The sequence below is a fragment of the Crocodylus porosus genome, unplaced genomic scaffold (assembly GCF_001723895.1).
Source record: "Crocodylus porosus isolate Cpor-Errol unplaced genomic scaffold, CroPor_comp1, whole genome shotgun sequence".
Lineage (NCBI taxonomy): Eukaryota > Metazoa > Chordata > Crocodylia > Crocodylidae > Crocodylus > Crocodylus porosus.
This window is the reverse complement of record NW_017728907.1, coordinates 58,043,051-58,059,857: the sequence shown is the minus strand read 5'-3', so window position 1 is coordinate 58,059,857 and position 16,807 is coordinate 58,043,051. Positions and strand designations below refer to the sequence as shown.

At 38.1% G+C, this 16,807-nt stretch overlaps 1 protein-coding gene across 1 annotated transcript in view; it reads right to left on the bottom strand.

Moving 5' to 3' along the window:
• The window catches only part of HOOK1 (hook microtubule tethering protein 1), a 40,305-nt gene that overhangs the window by 7,717 nt on the left and 15,781 nt on the right, over window positions 1-16,807 (bottom strand). Inside the window, exons 7-20 of the mRNA XM_019531531.1 lie at window positions 16,200-16,262; window positions 13,875-13,958; window positions 11,243-11,409; window positions 10,592-10,732; window positions 7,871-8,072; window positions 7,008-7,118; window positions 6,579-6,666; window positions 6,435-6,495; window positions 4,058-4,198; window positions 2,769-2,856; window positions 2,286-2,320; window positions 1,123-1,205; window positions 608-708; window positions 182-283 (exon numbers count right to left, since the gene is read on the bottom strand). Coding sequence (XP_019387076.1) covers window positions 182-283; window positions 608-708; window positions 1,123-1,205; window positions 2,286-2,320; window positions 2,769-2,856; window positions 4,058-4,198; window positions 6,435-6,495; window positions 6,579-6,666; window positions 7,008-7,118; window positions 7,871-8,072; window positions 10,592-10,732; window positions 11,243-11,409; window positions 13,875-13,958; window positions 16,200-16,262 — 1,467 coding nt within the window. The remainder of the gene's footprint in view (window positions 1-181; window positions 284-607; window positions 709-1,122; window positions 1,206-2,285; window positions 2,321-2,768; window positions 2,857-4,057; window positions 4,199-6,434; window positions 6,496-6,578; window positions 6,667-7,007; window positions 7,119-7,870; window positions 8,073-10,591; window positions 10,733-11,242; window positions 11,410-13,874; window positions 13,959-16,199; window positions 16,263-16,807) is intronic.

The following is a 16,807-nucleotide window of genomic DNA, read 5'->3' as shown; positions in this document are numbered from 1 at the left end:
CTCTCTAATGCAGTTTAATCTTCATCCCTTTGAAACATCATAAATCTATATGAATTACTTTTCAAAAGGTTTTCACTATATCATTAAAACACTTAATTGGCACCCTATATAAATAGGATTCCTACTCAGATTTATGAGGACACATAATAAAAGATACAATACAAAAAAGAGCAAATTTTACCTCAAAAGCTTCAATTCTTTTTTCTTTCTCTGTTAGCTGTTTTCTCAGTAACATAATTTCTGCTGATGCTGGATTTAATTTGGGGTCTAAGGTTTTTATGACCTGTGTAAATAAAGGGAATATATTATGTTTGATCTTCAACAGCTTCACATTTTATCCAGTTGTATTAGGCAGGGAGACAAAAATGTGCAGCAGTCAACCAAGATGAAGAACACACATCAACAATGACGTACCCTGATGTTGGTTAAACTGTATTCTGTGCTGAATATAGTGGTCAAGTGACCAACCAGAATCAAGGAATTTGAACAAAAAATGCACAACTAGATGCCTTCTTTTAATAAGGACTATCTGAGAGGTTTGTGAGCATCACTGATGTATGGGGAAGGGGAGGTGGGGAATGAATTTGTTGTGAACCATTTGACTTACATTTCTTGCTTTCTCCAGGTACATTTTATATCTTTCTTCCATTGCTTTCATATCTTCATCTTTTTTACGCAAAGCTGCCTCTAGTGCTTCAATCTTTTTAGCTATTTGGGGGAGGGGAGACAAAGCAAAAACACATACAACATTTTAAAACACCAGAAATAATGACAGCAGATATTTTAACCCCATCCATATTCTGCTTAGAATACAAAGCTGTAGCTGTTAGATTCCTGAAGATCAGTAGAACATACAATGTTCTAGTATAATTTAGAGAGGAGAAAAATAACTTTTCATCTACTTAATGTATGTTTGGGGTAAAATGATCATTACATAGTGATATGTAAAACTGGTGTCCCACTATGTTGGACACTCTACTAATACCCAGTCAGACTGACATTTATAAATTCTTTTTCAGGCTTACAATTTTCATTAATTGATTGTATCTGATGCATCAGATAATTATGATGACAGAAGTACATTGAGGAGCAAATACTATGGGCCTGTGTGAAGCTACTTACAGATCTGATTTCCATCTGGCCGGAGTGCTGCAACAACTGCCTCTTTTTTCTGCAACTCCTCATGGACTTCATTCAGTTTTTCCCTATGGATTCAGAGATTTGATCCAGAGGATAGGTTCATAATGCTATCCCATGCATTCAAACACACATACAAGTGCGCACATGCTAAAAACTGAAAACTTTGTTCAAAGTCTAAAGCAGGAGGATAACATGATTTTAAAGAGGTGAAACTTTACATGGAGCTACTGTCTCAAGACAAAACCAAAAAGTTAATGCATTTTTTTAAAAGCATTCTGAACTGAGACTTGGTAGGAGGCTGGAGGGGGGAACAACAAAAGGCTCATCTAATTCCAGACTGACAGGAGACAATTTCTTTCAGACAGAAATAAGTGATGTTGAGAAATATTTTTTCAGCACGTTGAAATGGATCTGGCAATGCCAAAAAGAGATTTATGATTATAAGAAACATTGTCTGAAGTCATAACATTAGAACCACAGCGTAGAATTGCTCGTGCTGATGAGCTGTTTAACTTTGAATCTTTCTTCTTTAGTCTAAGGGCGGAAATTACACATAAACCAGTATAAGTGATCAGAAACCAGTTCAAATCTGGAACACAACAGAAGTTTAGTGTACATAAACCGCTTTCAAAATGGCTGAAATCAGTTTATGATAAGCCTGGATGGATGCAGTTTCAGACAACTGATTTAGATTAAACTGGTTTATCAAATTTCTGTCCCAGAACCCCTCCAGATTCAAGTTAACTTACAGTCCCTAGCATCCCATGATGGTTTGTACATCCTCAGCAACCCGCCCTCCTAGAAGTGGGGGCAGGCTAACTTTGGCCCCAGCTGTCTGCTCCAGCCAAGCAGGGAGGCATGCTCTAGCGTCTCCCAGCTTCTCACTTGGGCCACTGTAGGCACATGGCTGCATTTCCAGAATGAAAACTGAATGTCTGTTAACCTGCTTATCAGTTCAATCTATATAGCTTAGACTAACCTGCAAAGACTGAAACAATTCAGCCTCGGGCTTTTTAACTGTCTCTATTTAGCTCTAGAGGCAAGCCTGATCTTTAATAGAGTTTTAATTTTATTCACTGCATGGGTTAAAATATTAAATAACAAGTGACAGTTTCTTTTTTGTTATAAATACCAGTTTTACTTACATCTGTGCTGCTAACGTCTGCTTCAGTTTGCTGGACTATAAAATAAAGAATTAAAATTCAGTTAAACACCCTGGTCACATGAAAAATGCAATACTACAAATGCAGACAAATGGGAGTCCCACACTTACAAATATTTTTTAAAAATCTTTTCAAAATGTTTATATACACAGACTACATAATAAGAATATATAATAAATATACATAACATATGTATATATAAACGCGTGTGTATATATCTAAGATTTAAGATCAAATTCAAAAAACAGTTCAATAAAGTCCTACAGGTCTATCATACATTAGCTCAGACTACATCACCACTACCTAATAAAAAATGGTTGTCTTGATGTCACAAGAACTATCAGCACCATCAAGACTGAAAGGGAGAAAAGGCATATTTTCTTTTACAGTTAAAAGAGTTTGAAACTAGATTCAAGCATTTGGGCAAAACTGTCTAAGGCTTGAGGAGTCTGGGCTTTCACTTACTCCTTCAGTTTTGGATCCTTGCTCCTGCAAAGTCTTTTGGAAGTCTTCAATCTGCTCCTGCAGCTCACCGATACGCTCTTGGCTTAGCCTTTCCAGGGAACAAGAGGGGAGGGGGGGAAAAAAATGTAATTTGTCTTCTAATAAAAAGGTAAATAACCCACATACCTACAAGCCTGTGTTATAATTCTACAATGGATTTATACATATGGAGGGTGCATCTACACAAGATTTTTACTGCACAGTAGTCTAATTAGCTATTCGGTAAAGGTCTTGCATCTACATATGCACCTCTATTAGGCTGGAATAAACTAATTTACTCCTCAGCAGGACAGTACTTGAAAATAGTAAATACAAATACTATCCTGCTGTGAAGTAAAAAACTCTGCAGCAGTGCATGTGTAGACGCTGCCCCAGATGGCTGGAGTAACAAGGATGCTTCAGTGCAGCGGCTGCCTGCCGGCTAGCTCTGCACTAAAGCTCCCTTGTGCCCCAGCCAGCCCCTGCACAACACATATTGCTGGGGGAGCAGCCCCAAGCTGACAGGCAGTCGACCTCCTGGGTCTGCTGCCAGCCCAGGCTGCTCCAGCCCAGTGTGCTATAATCACAGGCGCTTGTGGAGATGTACACCTGGGATCAATAAACTCTGGAGTGATAACCTCTGGAGTTTATTCACGTGTATTAATATGCACGTATTAAAGCACCTCGAAAGTTTGAAACCAAGATATTCCTGGTGTAATCAGATCTAGTCACTGCTGCTGAAGACAAATGCTTAAAATATTTACTGGAAGTTTAACAGCTAAAGGTCTAACATTTCATCTCAAGAAACAGTTTGGGGAAATCTTTGCAAAAGTGCCCGTGGTGTTGGGACCAGAAAAAGCGCTGTTCCCTGGATCTTCGACACTTGTTTCTTATTTAGTATCACCCTTGAATAACAGGAGTTGCCCCATCTTCTGCCCATTGAACAGAAGTGGACATGCTCCTTTGCCAGTCTCGAGTCTAAAACCTAGAACTTCTTGGAAACTAAACGTGCAAGCGTGAGTGTGTGCATGTGTTGGGGAAGGAGGGTGGAGTGGGGTCTGTATTTGACACCACAGATTACACTACTTTCTAGGCTTGCAGCTTTCTGACTTGCTCACCCACATTATAATGACTACATCAATAATTCCATTAGCCAAGAGGACAGGATAGGTACTTTCCTTCAACCAGAACGGGATCAGAAAAGTTAGTCACACCCATTCCCTCCTAAGGTCAGAGTCTCAAGTTTATTTGCTCGTTTAAACTCCATTCACCTTTTTTCTGTTTCTAGTTCATTCATCATCCGATGCTTTTCCTCTAGCTGCTCCTGGAGTTCTACAATACGTTCATTTTCTGATCCTTCTTGTTGTAAAACAAGCATCTTATTTTCATGTTGCAGTCGAATAAACATTTCTCTGAAGTTCAAAAACAAAAAGTTGCCATTTTGTAAAGTTTATTTGTATAGTTCTTTCCTCAATTAAAATGTGATTTAAATGGAAGAGGTGGCATTTTGCTTAACTATGATATCAATGTTTTTCATTAAAACCAAGTACCATAATGTGCTGTTTCTTTTAGCAAATACATGGATTTCCCAGAAATGAAATAGGTAGTAAATAATAAGCAGCTATTCAAAGCATGACTTTACTCTCACTGTTCAGTGTACAGGCCTAGACCTTACTCACAGTCCAATATTCAAACCCTGTTTGAAGATGGAATTCATAGTTTCATAGTTTCTAGGGTCGGAAGGGACCTGAGCAGATCATCTAGTCCGACCCCCTGCCATGGCAGGAAAGGGTACAGGGGTCAAACGACCCCAGCAAGGTGCTCATCTAACCTCCTCTTAAAAACCCCCAGGGTAGGAGCCTGCACCACTTCTCCTGGAAGCTGGTTCTAGATCCTAGACGCCCTGACCGTGAAGTAGCGCATCCTGATATCTAGCCTGACATCTAGATGGAATTAATTCCATCTTGGTATTTTTATAGTGCTCATCACTATAACAGCCAAGTGCTTCACAGACCTTCTTCGATTTAACAAAACCTTCAAGGTAAGGTGATTCTTTTACCTCCATTTTAGACATGGGGCTAAGGCACAGAGATAGTGGAGCTGAAAAAATATTCACTTTTGGACATTCAAATGGAGAAGCTTAAAACCGAATTTTCTAGAGCGCTCAGAAATATGGGCACTTTGTATGTTCAATGCACAGCTCCCACTGACTTCCATGGAACTGGTGTTCAACATGTGGGTTGCTCCACAGCCAACTGACTTCGAGATGCCCACCCTTTCCTTTCTGTGGCATCAAGTCCCAAATTCTTTGCCAGCAATTCCTCTCTCTACCTCTAATCTACTCCTTTCTGTCTGCTGCTTGTAGATCAGACAGGTTCCCTCTCCACGTTGCTTGGAGTTCAGTGAGAGCAGAGACAGGATCTGTGCTCTGTTTCAGTGCCGGGTCGGTCACACTACAGCACAACCTGAAGCAGCAGTTACAAGGAACTTACTTGGCCTCATGACCCTGGACCAGAGCATGCTCAGACATTCTGTGGAAACTGGACATGCAAAACTGCATCCTCATTAAGCACATAGTCTTTGGAGATTTTAGCTGCCAAAAGGCAAGTCTTTACCAAGTATGAATGGACAATGATTTTTCAGGAGCTGCCAGCAAGGACAACAAAAGGCACATCTTAGACACATTTTTAAGCCCATGTTCCAAATACTAGGGGAGTAGAGCGCCTCTTTGATTTGCTGATGTTAAAATGCATATATAATCTTTATTTTCCAAAAATGAATCCAGGGAAATATCCATATCACTTTGCATTTTGGCTAAAACTCTCAACCCCTCCCCAAACAGCCTGTGGCACCCACCCAGCCTTTAAAACAGGGGCAAGCAAAATGTGGCCCACCAGGCCATTCTATCTGGCCCACAGAGGCCCTAAAAAATTGAGAAAATTAATATTTATCTGCCCCTGGCGGCCTGTCACACAGCTCTCAATGGCTTGCCAAAACTCAGTAAGCGACCCTCCACCCGAAATAATTGCCCACCCCTGCTTTAAAACCTTAGATCACATGTTTAACTTCATCATACTTTAAATCAACTAAAATTATTTTTTCTAATGGAAAGTGTTGGTCACCCTGAACAGGTGGTAGTACAAGCCCTCCCTATAATTCTACTAGACTTCACAGTATTCTGTTCTTTTAATTTTACATTTACTATAGGATTACGAGGACACCACCACATTACTTTTCAAAATATATGTCCATTTCTTTTAGAGTAAAGGCTCTTGAAAGAAGGAACTATATAAAAAAAGTGGAAGATATTTGATCTGGATTCTCAGAAGACTATTTTTGTGAAGTTTTATCTTATGTCCTCCCAGACTTTTCCTGTGGCATGTGAAATTTTTTAATCACTCTGCTTCAGTTTCTTCACCAGCAAAATAAGCATCGTTGCTTATTTCTGAGGATTTACTGTTAAACATATTTTAAAGCATTTTGACATCTTTATATGAATAGTATTGTCATGATAAACTTGGACTCGCCCCAAAATTTACAGCTTGAATCTGGAGAAGCAACAAATACAAAAACTGATATTTTACCCAACAAATTTTGAGGCAATAAGCATTTACAAGACAGGGATACAGTTCAAAATTATTTCCTTACCTATATTCCACTGGCAACATTTCAGCAGCAAGGTTTTCATGACTTTTCATAGCAGATGCATCTGAAAGGGCATGACAAATTAGATTCCAGATAATGTAACACATTAAAAAACAAAAAACCCTATCTCTAGATTAAAATACATACTTGCTTGATTCAAGTGATCCTGCTGCATCTGTGAACATCGAAGCTCTTCATTAGTCTCTTTGAGAGCATCACGCTGTACGATCAGCCTCTAGGGGTAGAGAAAGAAGATATCTTGAGACAGAAAAGATGTCAAACACAATTGTTTTATGTAAGGGCATTGTGTCAGTCATAAAACTTTTTTTTTGGACAAGAGTGTATTCTGCAGACCTCTGATGATGTCTGAAGTGAAATAACTTAGTATCTACTGAGTTATATCAAAGCAATCATATTTCATGCTAAATCTCATCCTTGCAGTACCAATACTGCTCAGAAATTATTTTCAGGATGACCAAAGCCTACAAAAAAAAAAAAAAAAAATCAACAAAGGAGAAGGGGGAAGGGGAGAAAGGTCCTAGTACATTTAAACAAACTCTCACTCATAAAACTTACGTCTTTTTCTTTGATTAAAGCTTCATGTTTTTCTTCTAGTCGCTTCATTTCAAAAGCTAGCTTATCAGCTCTTTTGGATTCTTCTGAAAGTTTGTTGTGAAGTTCCTGAACCTTATATAAAGGCACATGAACATCAGAGTCAGTATATATTTCCAGGTTTTTGTTAAAATATTTTTTTAGTGACATGGCATTTTCATGTAGATTGGGAGTGGGGTGGGGAAGAAAAGGTAAAGAGAGACAATGTTACAATAACTCCTGACTCTAAACATACAGGTTTCTTCAGCTGACAGAATCCAGGCAGGACTAGCTAGCTGTAAAGAAAAAATGTTTCTCCTGCCAGATTCAAACACCACGTGCAGCTCATGTTGGCCAAAATCTATTTCTTTTTTTAAAGAAGGGTAGAGAGAAAATACATTGAACCAGTCTGGGGATTTTTTAGAAACAAACTGTTGAACACATCTAAAAATGAAAAGACAACACTTTAAAGAAAAATTCTATGCCCGTAAATTAATGAGAGGATGTCAAATGCAAAAGAACACAGCTGTTTAAAGAAAAAAAAATCCCTGTAGTCCAGAAAAAGACTCTTTAAACTACTGGTAGAGGGTGCTCATGCTATGTACCCAGAGCCAACGCTCAAAAAATAGACTCTGTCCAACTACTTGGATGGAGGAGGAAAAGGGCAAATTGGGAATGAATGGCAGAGATTGAGGATTTCCTGAGGAAAATATCACCAGCTATAAACCTTGAATCCTAAGAACTTTTAATTCAAGCAGACTTACTTTTCTTGTCTTTAACAATTTTTTATTTAAATAGTCATATATTTTCATTAAAACTGCCATAGGGTAATTGGTATTCTGTTCTACCTGTTTTTTGTATGTTTCTAGTTGAGCACGCGCTGCATTTGCCTTCTTCAATTCGTCCTCCAGACTCACTATATTGTGCGTATATATCATGTTGGCATCTTGCAGAGACTTCACTTGTTTGCGAAGATCATTCAGTTCCTCCAGTTTTTTGCGATATACTTCAACTGCTGCCTCAAGTTTACTTTCCTTATCTGCAAGAGTCCTAGAAGAAGAAATATGGATTATAGAAAAAGCTAAATGATTTTTTCAGATAGAAACAAATGAAAAATGATTAATTCTGCCCTCATTCTCAAGTACTGCTCTAATTAGCTGGGGAGAGAAAAAATAAAATGTTCCCATGCAAGTACTTGAGGGTAGAATTAGGTGTTTTACTCATAGCCAAACACATTATTTTGAGTTTTTAGCTGCTTGTAAAATGCAACAAAGGAACATCCAACAAGGATGGGACCAGGTCTTCTGTGTCACTGCAACCAGTTCCTGCATTCACAAGCAATCATTGCTGAAACATGTCCACTTTGAACTTAAACACTACCACTATGATACAGAGAACTGAAAAAACCCCCCCCACCCTAAATATGTCAAAAATAAAAGCAAGGGAGATTGAGGAACTGCCAATGGCTCCAGGGATTCAAAACGGGACAGATGTACCACAAGTGCACTGTGCCCTTTGCTATGGAGTGCATCTTATTCAAGCCAGTAAAATAATGCAACCTGCATCTAGCAGGCTCATTAGTACACGTTTTGCAGAGAATTACACATTTGTTGTAAAATATACAATGTGACCAACAAAGAGAAAATGATAATCTAAGAGGCATACAGAAGAAAGTACTCTATCCAAATAAAATTACCTATAAAAATAAAGGAAAATTAAACGAGTCCCTTCACTTGGTATCTTAGCATATTAATAATTAGTACAGAAATACTAAAACAATTAAGCGTATCATAATAAATGTTACATACTAAAGAATTGGAATCTTTTTTATTCCATATTATTTTCTGCATATTAATTATCATTTATTCCACATTAATAAGTGAGCTATTATGGGCATAGAAGTGGTTAGACATGATTACAGTTCTACAATCATGCTAGCATCCTATTTGCTTTGTGTATTTTCTTGGTATCCTGTTCAAATTTATATACAATCAGCTTTCATTAAGTTGTGTTTTATTACAATTTATCTTAAGTAACAAGCCTGAACATGTCTAACTGCAATACAGATATAAATACACATGTTTCTTTTCTACTAGGTTTGAGCCTCACACATTTGGGCAATTTTATTTTTTCTGCATTATAAAAAGGTAAATCTTCTTCCTCTTTACCAGTAAGAGAACAATCACATCTATTAATCTTGCTTCCTGTGGAAGCTTTTGCATAAAAACTTCAGTGTTTTGAGCAGTGATTGGGCCAGCACACTTAGGCTGAAATTCTTATAAGTCTCAAGTACATCTAACCTGTTGCTTATCTCAAACTCAGGTGTCTCCTGAAAGTCAAACCTATTATACCTGAATTTCCCATTGTGGAAATGGGAGGCCTAGTGCACTCAAAATTTAATCCCATTACACCCTGCAGGGGCATTTATAGCTCCCATCTGGGGAAAACAAAGAAGCAATCTTATTCTGTATATTGGTCCTATTCTGCTGAATAGACATGCAAACACCTCTCATGCTACAGCAACCAAAACACTTGTATGTGTGTGCTCTATTGAGGAAGAAGAATCACTAAATTCACTTAACAAAGATGGTGTTTATTTGGGATCTAAAGTATAAGGATTACAGGAGTTTTGGAGTGGGAACTAAAATTACCAAAACAAGTTTTATGGGAGGACAGGTGAAGGCAAGGAAGCAGAACAGAGATGCACTTGAACTAAGCCACAAGGGCAGGGCTGGTTGCATATAGATGTATATAGTTTTAAGTTATAAGTAAATAGTTTAATGTTAATGTTAATTCTAAAAGTGTGTGTCTGTCTTTGCTTGCTCTCTTACTCACCTCCTTGACACTAATCTGGCCAGCTCAAATTCAACAGGAGTGGAGAGTGCTCTCAGCCCCACTTAGCCCATGGCATGATGATTAAAAATGTTATTCTAGGAAGTGCAAAATAAGGCATTCAACTTAGACCAAGAAGTTGTGAGATCTAGAACCTGGAATTACCATTTACTTGGAAAATCCTTTAATCACTAGGATGCTAAGCAAAATGTGCTCTATCACCATATTTAATTTTGGTGTCAATGAGACACTGTTTCTGCTCATGCATCCAACAATATGCACAAATAATTACAAATGTTCCCACCTACAGCAGAATCAGAAAGATGTACAAGAAGAATTAGATCCTTTGGTGACTGCCTTGGATTCCTTCTGGGTATTCTCAGGCAGACAAATCAAGACACAGTGTGGACTACAGAAAGCTTTTTCAGTGACGATGGAGGTCCCCTTCAGGAACCCATATGAAACTTAAAGAACATGGATTAAAAAAATGGAATCTATGATGTTTTGTGGGGCTTTAATGAGTAGCCATTTAGCAACTTAGGCACCCTTAAGGCTTAGCAGAACTGAGGTCCTACAGTTCATCTTCCAGTTTTATTAAGTGTGCTTTTCTTTATGCTTGGTTATGGTAAAAGCTAAAATCAAGTAATACTGCAAAGAAGTCTCCATCTTTAAATACTGATCCTTGATACTGTCATTGAGACGCTCCAGTGTGAAGGACAATTATATCTACTACATACCTAAGAACATCAATTTCATCTTTCAAGGCCCTAGATTCTTCTGCTAAGCATGTCAGTTCATCATTTCTATGTTGCAGCTCAATTAGTTGTTTCTCCAGATCTTCACAGTGTAAACGATAATCATCCTTTGCAGCTTCAAGCCTTTTAAAAGCATAAAAAAATTTAGAAATCACATTTTTATCTGTCACTCATGTCACTAATATGTTCCAGCTTCTAAAAAAACAAAACAAAAACAGCTCAAATCAAATACATAAATATAGAGACCATAAAAAGTCACAGTAGGATACAAACGTATCATATCCATGTGAAACTATGACTAAAAAGGCAGCTTTTGTCTTAATTACATATTTGAAGGAGTGCCTTAAAAATATTATTTCAAAAGAGATACAGAGACCTGTATCTGACTCCCTCATTTCATGAAAAAGTTCTTAAGTGGTCTCAGTATGATAACCAAGGTAGCAAAACCAAGCTGGGTCTTCAAAAATGTATTTTGATCAAGTATAGAGGAGCTTTAAGAAGAAACTTGGAAGCAGAAAATCCTGCAGATTTACAGAAAATGTCCATGACATTGTCAGTGTTAAGTGTTTTATAATTTGGTTCTGGTCTCCAGGAAGATGAAATAGGGTTCAAATTATTTCATTTATTTCATACCTGTAGTTTTCTTCTTGCAGTTGTTCTAGCTGCAACTGTGCATGGACATACTTTTTTGTAAACATAGTGTTTGGATCATCAAAAGAATCATCCAGCTGCTCTAATTTGTGATTCATAACCTCATTTTCAGACATCAGGCTGTTTTTTTCATCTTGAAGGGCAGCCACCTAGTGTGCATAAGATGATATATAACATTATAGTCCCACCCAGTTGCAGAATAGAACTCAAAAAATGGAGTGTAAGATATCACCAAATAATTCATTTGGCACATAAAAGCTGAACATTTTGAAAATTTTTTAGTGCACGAAAATGATGGAGTACTAAAAGAAAATTCATTTTATATTACTTTTATAATAAAAAAAGTCTTAAAGGCATGCAGTGTTGTAATAAATAGGGGAAGCAATTGGTATTTCCAGTTTTACTGAGGTTGAAATGAAATAAACATGTTAAAACTACTTTGGTAAAACAATACCCCTAGAACCTGTACAGCAATACTAATAGTAGTGTGAAGAGTACTCCCCACTTGACCTTTAAATTGATAATACAAAGTAACACGGCACTAGGTAGCACATTAAAACTGCCGTGTGCTCAGCAGTGAATGGTTGTGCAAAAAAAGCAGGTCCAGGAGCCATAAATTAATAAGCGCACACGCAAAAAAAACCTCAACAGCTTCAGAAAGGCATGCATTTTTGCAATGATTGAACAAAATCTTAATGTGGAGAGTGTTTGCAGCTAAGCAAATGAGACCACAATATTATATTAAAACGGTAAGTCTATTAATAGCCATAAAATGGGGGGGAGGGAAAGGGAGTATTAAAAGTACAGAACCTTTTAGATTTTGTGTTAATTTTAAAATCCTGTCAGAGCATATAGCAGGTGTTAGTTAACTGGCATTAAACAGACAGAACGCATTCTTTGGGTTACATTTTCCTGAATCATAAAAGAAACCTACCTTTTTTATATTCTTGGAAAATATCAAGGAAGATTGAGACCTTACAAGTGAATTTATTAAAAAATTAGTTTAAATGAGAACTGTCAGTCATTACTATGACTTTCAATACATATACAGCATTTCAGGTGTCAATACTGATAGCAAAATTGGCATAGTACAATAAATGGTGCTACAATAACAGCTTGTAGTTTACCTGTGATCGCACTGTAGGTTACGTAATTTTAATCAAACAGAAATAAAAGAAACAAGTTGTGCTTTCCCTGCTCTTCAGTGAAGTGACCTTCAAGGTGCATTTCCTTTTACATCTGGGAAGCCAACTTACCTTATGTGCATTTGTAGAACCTAGAGCACATTTGTTTCTTAGCTAATATAATAATTCCTTTACAGGATCCAGAAAGATGTCAATTAAGGAAGGATGCTAATATTTTTATTTTAAAAGTATGCTCTTTTGTAAACTGTATGTCCTAGGCCTCAAAGAACGTCACATAACTAAAGCTTTCCCCTATCTTCATTTCACGTCCCTGAAGAATCATATTGACTGCATTCTGCTTCATTTTGACTTTGCATACGGTATGACTGAACCATGGAACAACACAGGACCAGGAAGTCACAGGCATATAAAATACTATTTTAAAACATATTTTAATGAATTTTAGTCCCCACTTGTACGTTTACACTTAACAATAGACCTTTAAGGATTACTGGGCCATTCTCTCCATCTGTTATGACCAATCAGTTATGTAAATTACCATCACTATCCCCTCTAAAAAAGTCTACAGTAGCTCTGCGAAAGCTTTAGATTTCTCAGAATGGGACACGCTAGACAGTAAAGTAGAATCATATAGAGCTGCTTGGGATCACAGAAGAAATTCTCACTATAAAAGTACATGCTGAAAATCTTTTTGCCTTACTCCCCAGTGAACACAAAAAGATACAGAGTAGGTGCAGTTACAAGAAAACATCTACTAGAGCATTTCTGAAGAAGTGAGTGGATCAGATTGTGAACACTGGACATTTTTACAGTGAAGGCACTTTCAAGTTTCAGTGGCAGCCTCTTGGATGAAACACAGTTGCAAATGAATCTTAAAACTAGAAAAAGAATGGGAACACTATCTGGTAGAGCAGAGGGATTAGTCAACTCAGCCTGATTTTACTGATGTGCGATCTGAAATTAGGTGCACTAGATAAAAAAAACTAAGATAAGGGATGGAGCAAGAACAGTATTTTTTACCCTCTGGGAAGAAAAATGACACAGAACAACTGTACTGTTGTCACCGATAACCAGTTAATAGTTCTAGTAATACCTGTGTCCTAATTGAAGTTGAAGTTGTGCAATACCTCGAAGTAAAAACACTCCGCTTTACATGTGGAGTTTCATCATGGTCATTTCTATATCTCTATTTTTACTGAGACAAATTATCACTGCCTCATGTAAGAATGAGGAATCAATGAGATTCTAATGAATTTCCTAGGCATCTGACACCTGCAGTTAGTGATAAGGAGAGGGATATTAGAGAGATATTTTGTTCTCCCTGTGAGAGTACATCTCAGAATAAAAAAAGGAATTGGCAAGAAATGTATCTGATTTCTAAAGACATGGTGAATTCTGCTATTGTCTAATAGTCCCTATTAATGGAATGCTCATCACTTCTTTTAGGAAAGTAGCTGCCTGCTTCTTACCTGAAGGTCTAGTTCTTGGCATCTTTGCTTTAATTCCTCTTTTTCTGCAAGTGCTTCCTGCAGGTCTTCCAGTGCCCTTTTAAGCTTAAATAGACACATACGAATTAACACAGGTTAGCTTCTTTGTGCTTTACATCCCGGTCTGCTAAATGAGGGCTACCTTAGTCTAAATTCCAGCAACATATCTAAGGTCTAAATCCACACAACAACTTTGGTGGAATGCACGTGCGTTAAGTTCAAGAGTGCAAACTTCAAAACCCTTGCCTAATCCTTTAGGCACACAAAGTCTGCTGGCACATACATTTTCATCAGTCATGTTCCCTAGATAACTCAAGTTGTGCTTCTGTGCATGCCTAGGATTAAGTCTACTGAGACAGGGTTGAGGAACCTGGCAAGAAAGCCCAATGAGGATCCACAAACTAGGTGTTCTTCTACCTACCTTTTCCCATTCCCACCCACCACCCCAAAGAGACTGGATTATGTAGGTAAGGTCAGAACTTACCTGAAGGAGTATGAACCATACACCACACTGATAACAGGCATTTTAACTCAAAGAAACAAACCAAAGTGGTGGAGGTGTTGCACAAGGAACGAACAGTTCTTAGAGCCGAGATCAGAGCTCTTGACCCCTCTTCCAAATGAAGCCCCTACAGACCAGGTGACAGTCATGCTCTTTGTGGCTCATTAACGTGTATGTTCCCAGAACCTCTATTTTTGAAAAGGGTGACTTAGGTATCCAACTCCAATACAGGTTTTGACCTAGATACCTCCCAGAAGGCCAGAGTTCAAAGCCAAATTCTACCAGTATTAGGGATTAAAGGCGCATCCCTCTCTTTAGCATTTGCCACTGGATAATGAAGGCAGCTCTACAATCAGCCTCCTGGCCATTACAAACCATTACAAATCTGATTCCAAGGCACCTGAGGCCATTCCTATGTACGCTGCTCTGAGGGAAAGAACTGGAAGCAGAGTAGCTCCTGCTGTACGTGGGCTGATTAACTTGGGGAAGGGATGATTAGCACTGTCACTCAGGTGTGCAATTTAGCCTTCCCTCAGTGCCCTATAGCAGTGGCTATACTTTTTCCAATTCAGAAGGCAAAATACCTGGACTACTGCTGTATCCTTGAGGGCACCTCTTTCAGTGATAGAGAGTTTGCCATGTAAGATTTCAGTCTTCCCTTGGTTTGCCTAGATGCATGACTCAGGGCTGTGAATTCCACTCTAAGAGCTAGCTGCCCAACGGTTAGGTGTTGCTATGCTCAATGTTTGTTGTAATACTTAAGCTCTTCATGGATTTAGCCTGAAGCAACTTGCCCTAGGCCATCAAGAGTCTGTGAGAGAACAGGAAACTAAAACATGATTGCCAAATTGCAAGTATATTTCCCTGGCCACCAGACAATCATCCTGAAATATAGAAGACAAATGCTGTATGGGTTACACCATTAACTTCCTTTAAGGAGTAAGTACTTTCAATAAAGGTAAGTTCACTGCAAGTGCAAAGCCCTAGTTTGTTTCTGCTCTCACACAACTCAAATATTTTCAGGATAACTTCACACATATCTGAACTTTTGAAACTTGATGGAATTTGACAGCTGCCATGCACTTGCACTTTGCAGGAGTACATGACCAGCAATCTACATTCAGGTCTGAGATAACACAAAATAAGGCTCTTGGCATCTTTTTAAAAAGCTAAGTGTGTGTGTGTATTGTTTTACTCAGTTATTCAATGACCTTTCACACAACAGACCATAGTAAAAGACAAGTTAAATGCATAACTTCCCATCAGTATGCTGTTCTGTCTTTTGTGAAATAAGAACATGGGCATTAATTCTGGTCAACTGCTCTGGAGGTAGCAACAACTGGCTGCCTGAAGCAAGAGTCAAGCTCATAGTTTGAATAAAGTACTGAAATTTCCATCATTGGAGATGACGGGATACATATCTATGATCAAGAGACTTCAGTGCAGTGCTGTGGCTGGGGCTAACAAGCAACTGTTTGTTGGTCCCAGACCCGGCACCAAACCAGAGCTAGTTCAAGACTCCCATGCAGCGGGATGCCTGGGACAGACAAACAGCTGTCAGTCCCAGCCTTCCCACCCCACTGCAGCCTCGAACCAGCACTGCAATTCACGGGAGTCTTCAATGACTCCAGCACTTAGGACATGTTTTATTTAGATTGCAGTAAACATTACTGTGCGCCCGCTCAGAAACTCTTACTCGCAGTAATGCTTACTACAAGTTTTATTATTTACTACTACTATTTATTTATTATTATTTACTACAAGCTTATTACTGTGGCTATTATAACAAATGCAAAAGTTATTACCTGTTGCTCCGTTTCACCTGATCCATCATTTGTGGCAGAACCCACTATTTCTTTTCTCATCAACTACCAAAAAAATAAAACTAAAGATTAAAATAATTCAAACATATATGCTGTAAAACTAGTATCTGTGTTTGCTAAACAAAATGTTAGATTGCCCCACCCCACTAAACTTCAGTCACTTTTGGTTTTCTATTACTATATTCCTTAAATATAACTGTTTAAAGATCATTAGTAGCCAGAATAAGCACTTTATTATGTTAAAAAATAGGAGTGATAAATTTATGGGTTAAATCCTGGCCACAATGAATTTAATGGCAAAAACTCCAATCTGCTTCAAAGGTGTTAGGGGAGGGAAAGGAAGAGAGAGGGAGCAGTATCACTATTTCAACCAGTGAGTTTGATCATTAGTAGCATTTGTTCACTCGAGGTCAGCTGACCCAAGTAGTATCAATGAATGTAAAGACCAGAATACTGAGAACTGAAAGACCAGTTTAATTCTTACTAATCCAAATCAGAATACCGGAACTCCATTTGCTACCAGCTAATAAATTTTACCTCTGCTCTTTTGGATTAAGAACAAAGCAAAGCAATCACCTACTAATTCTACC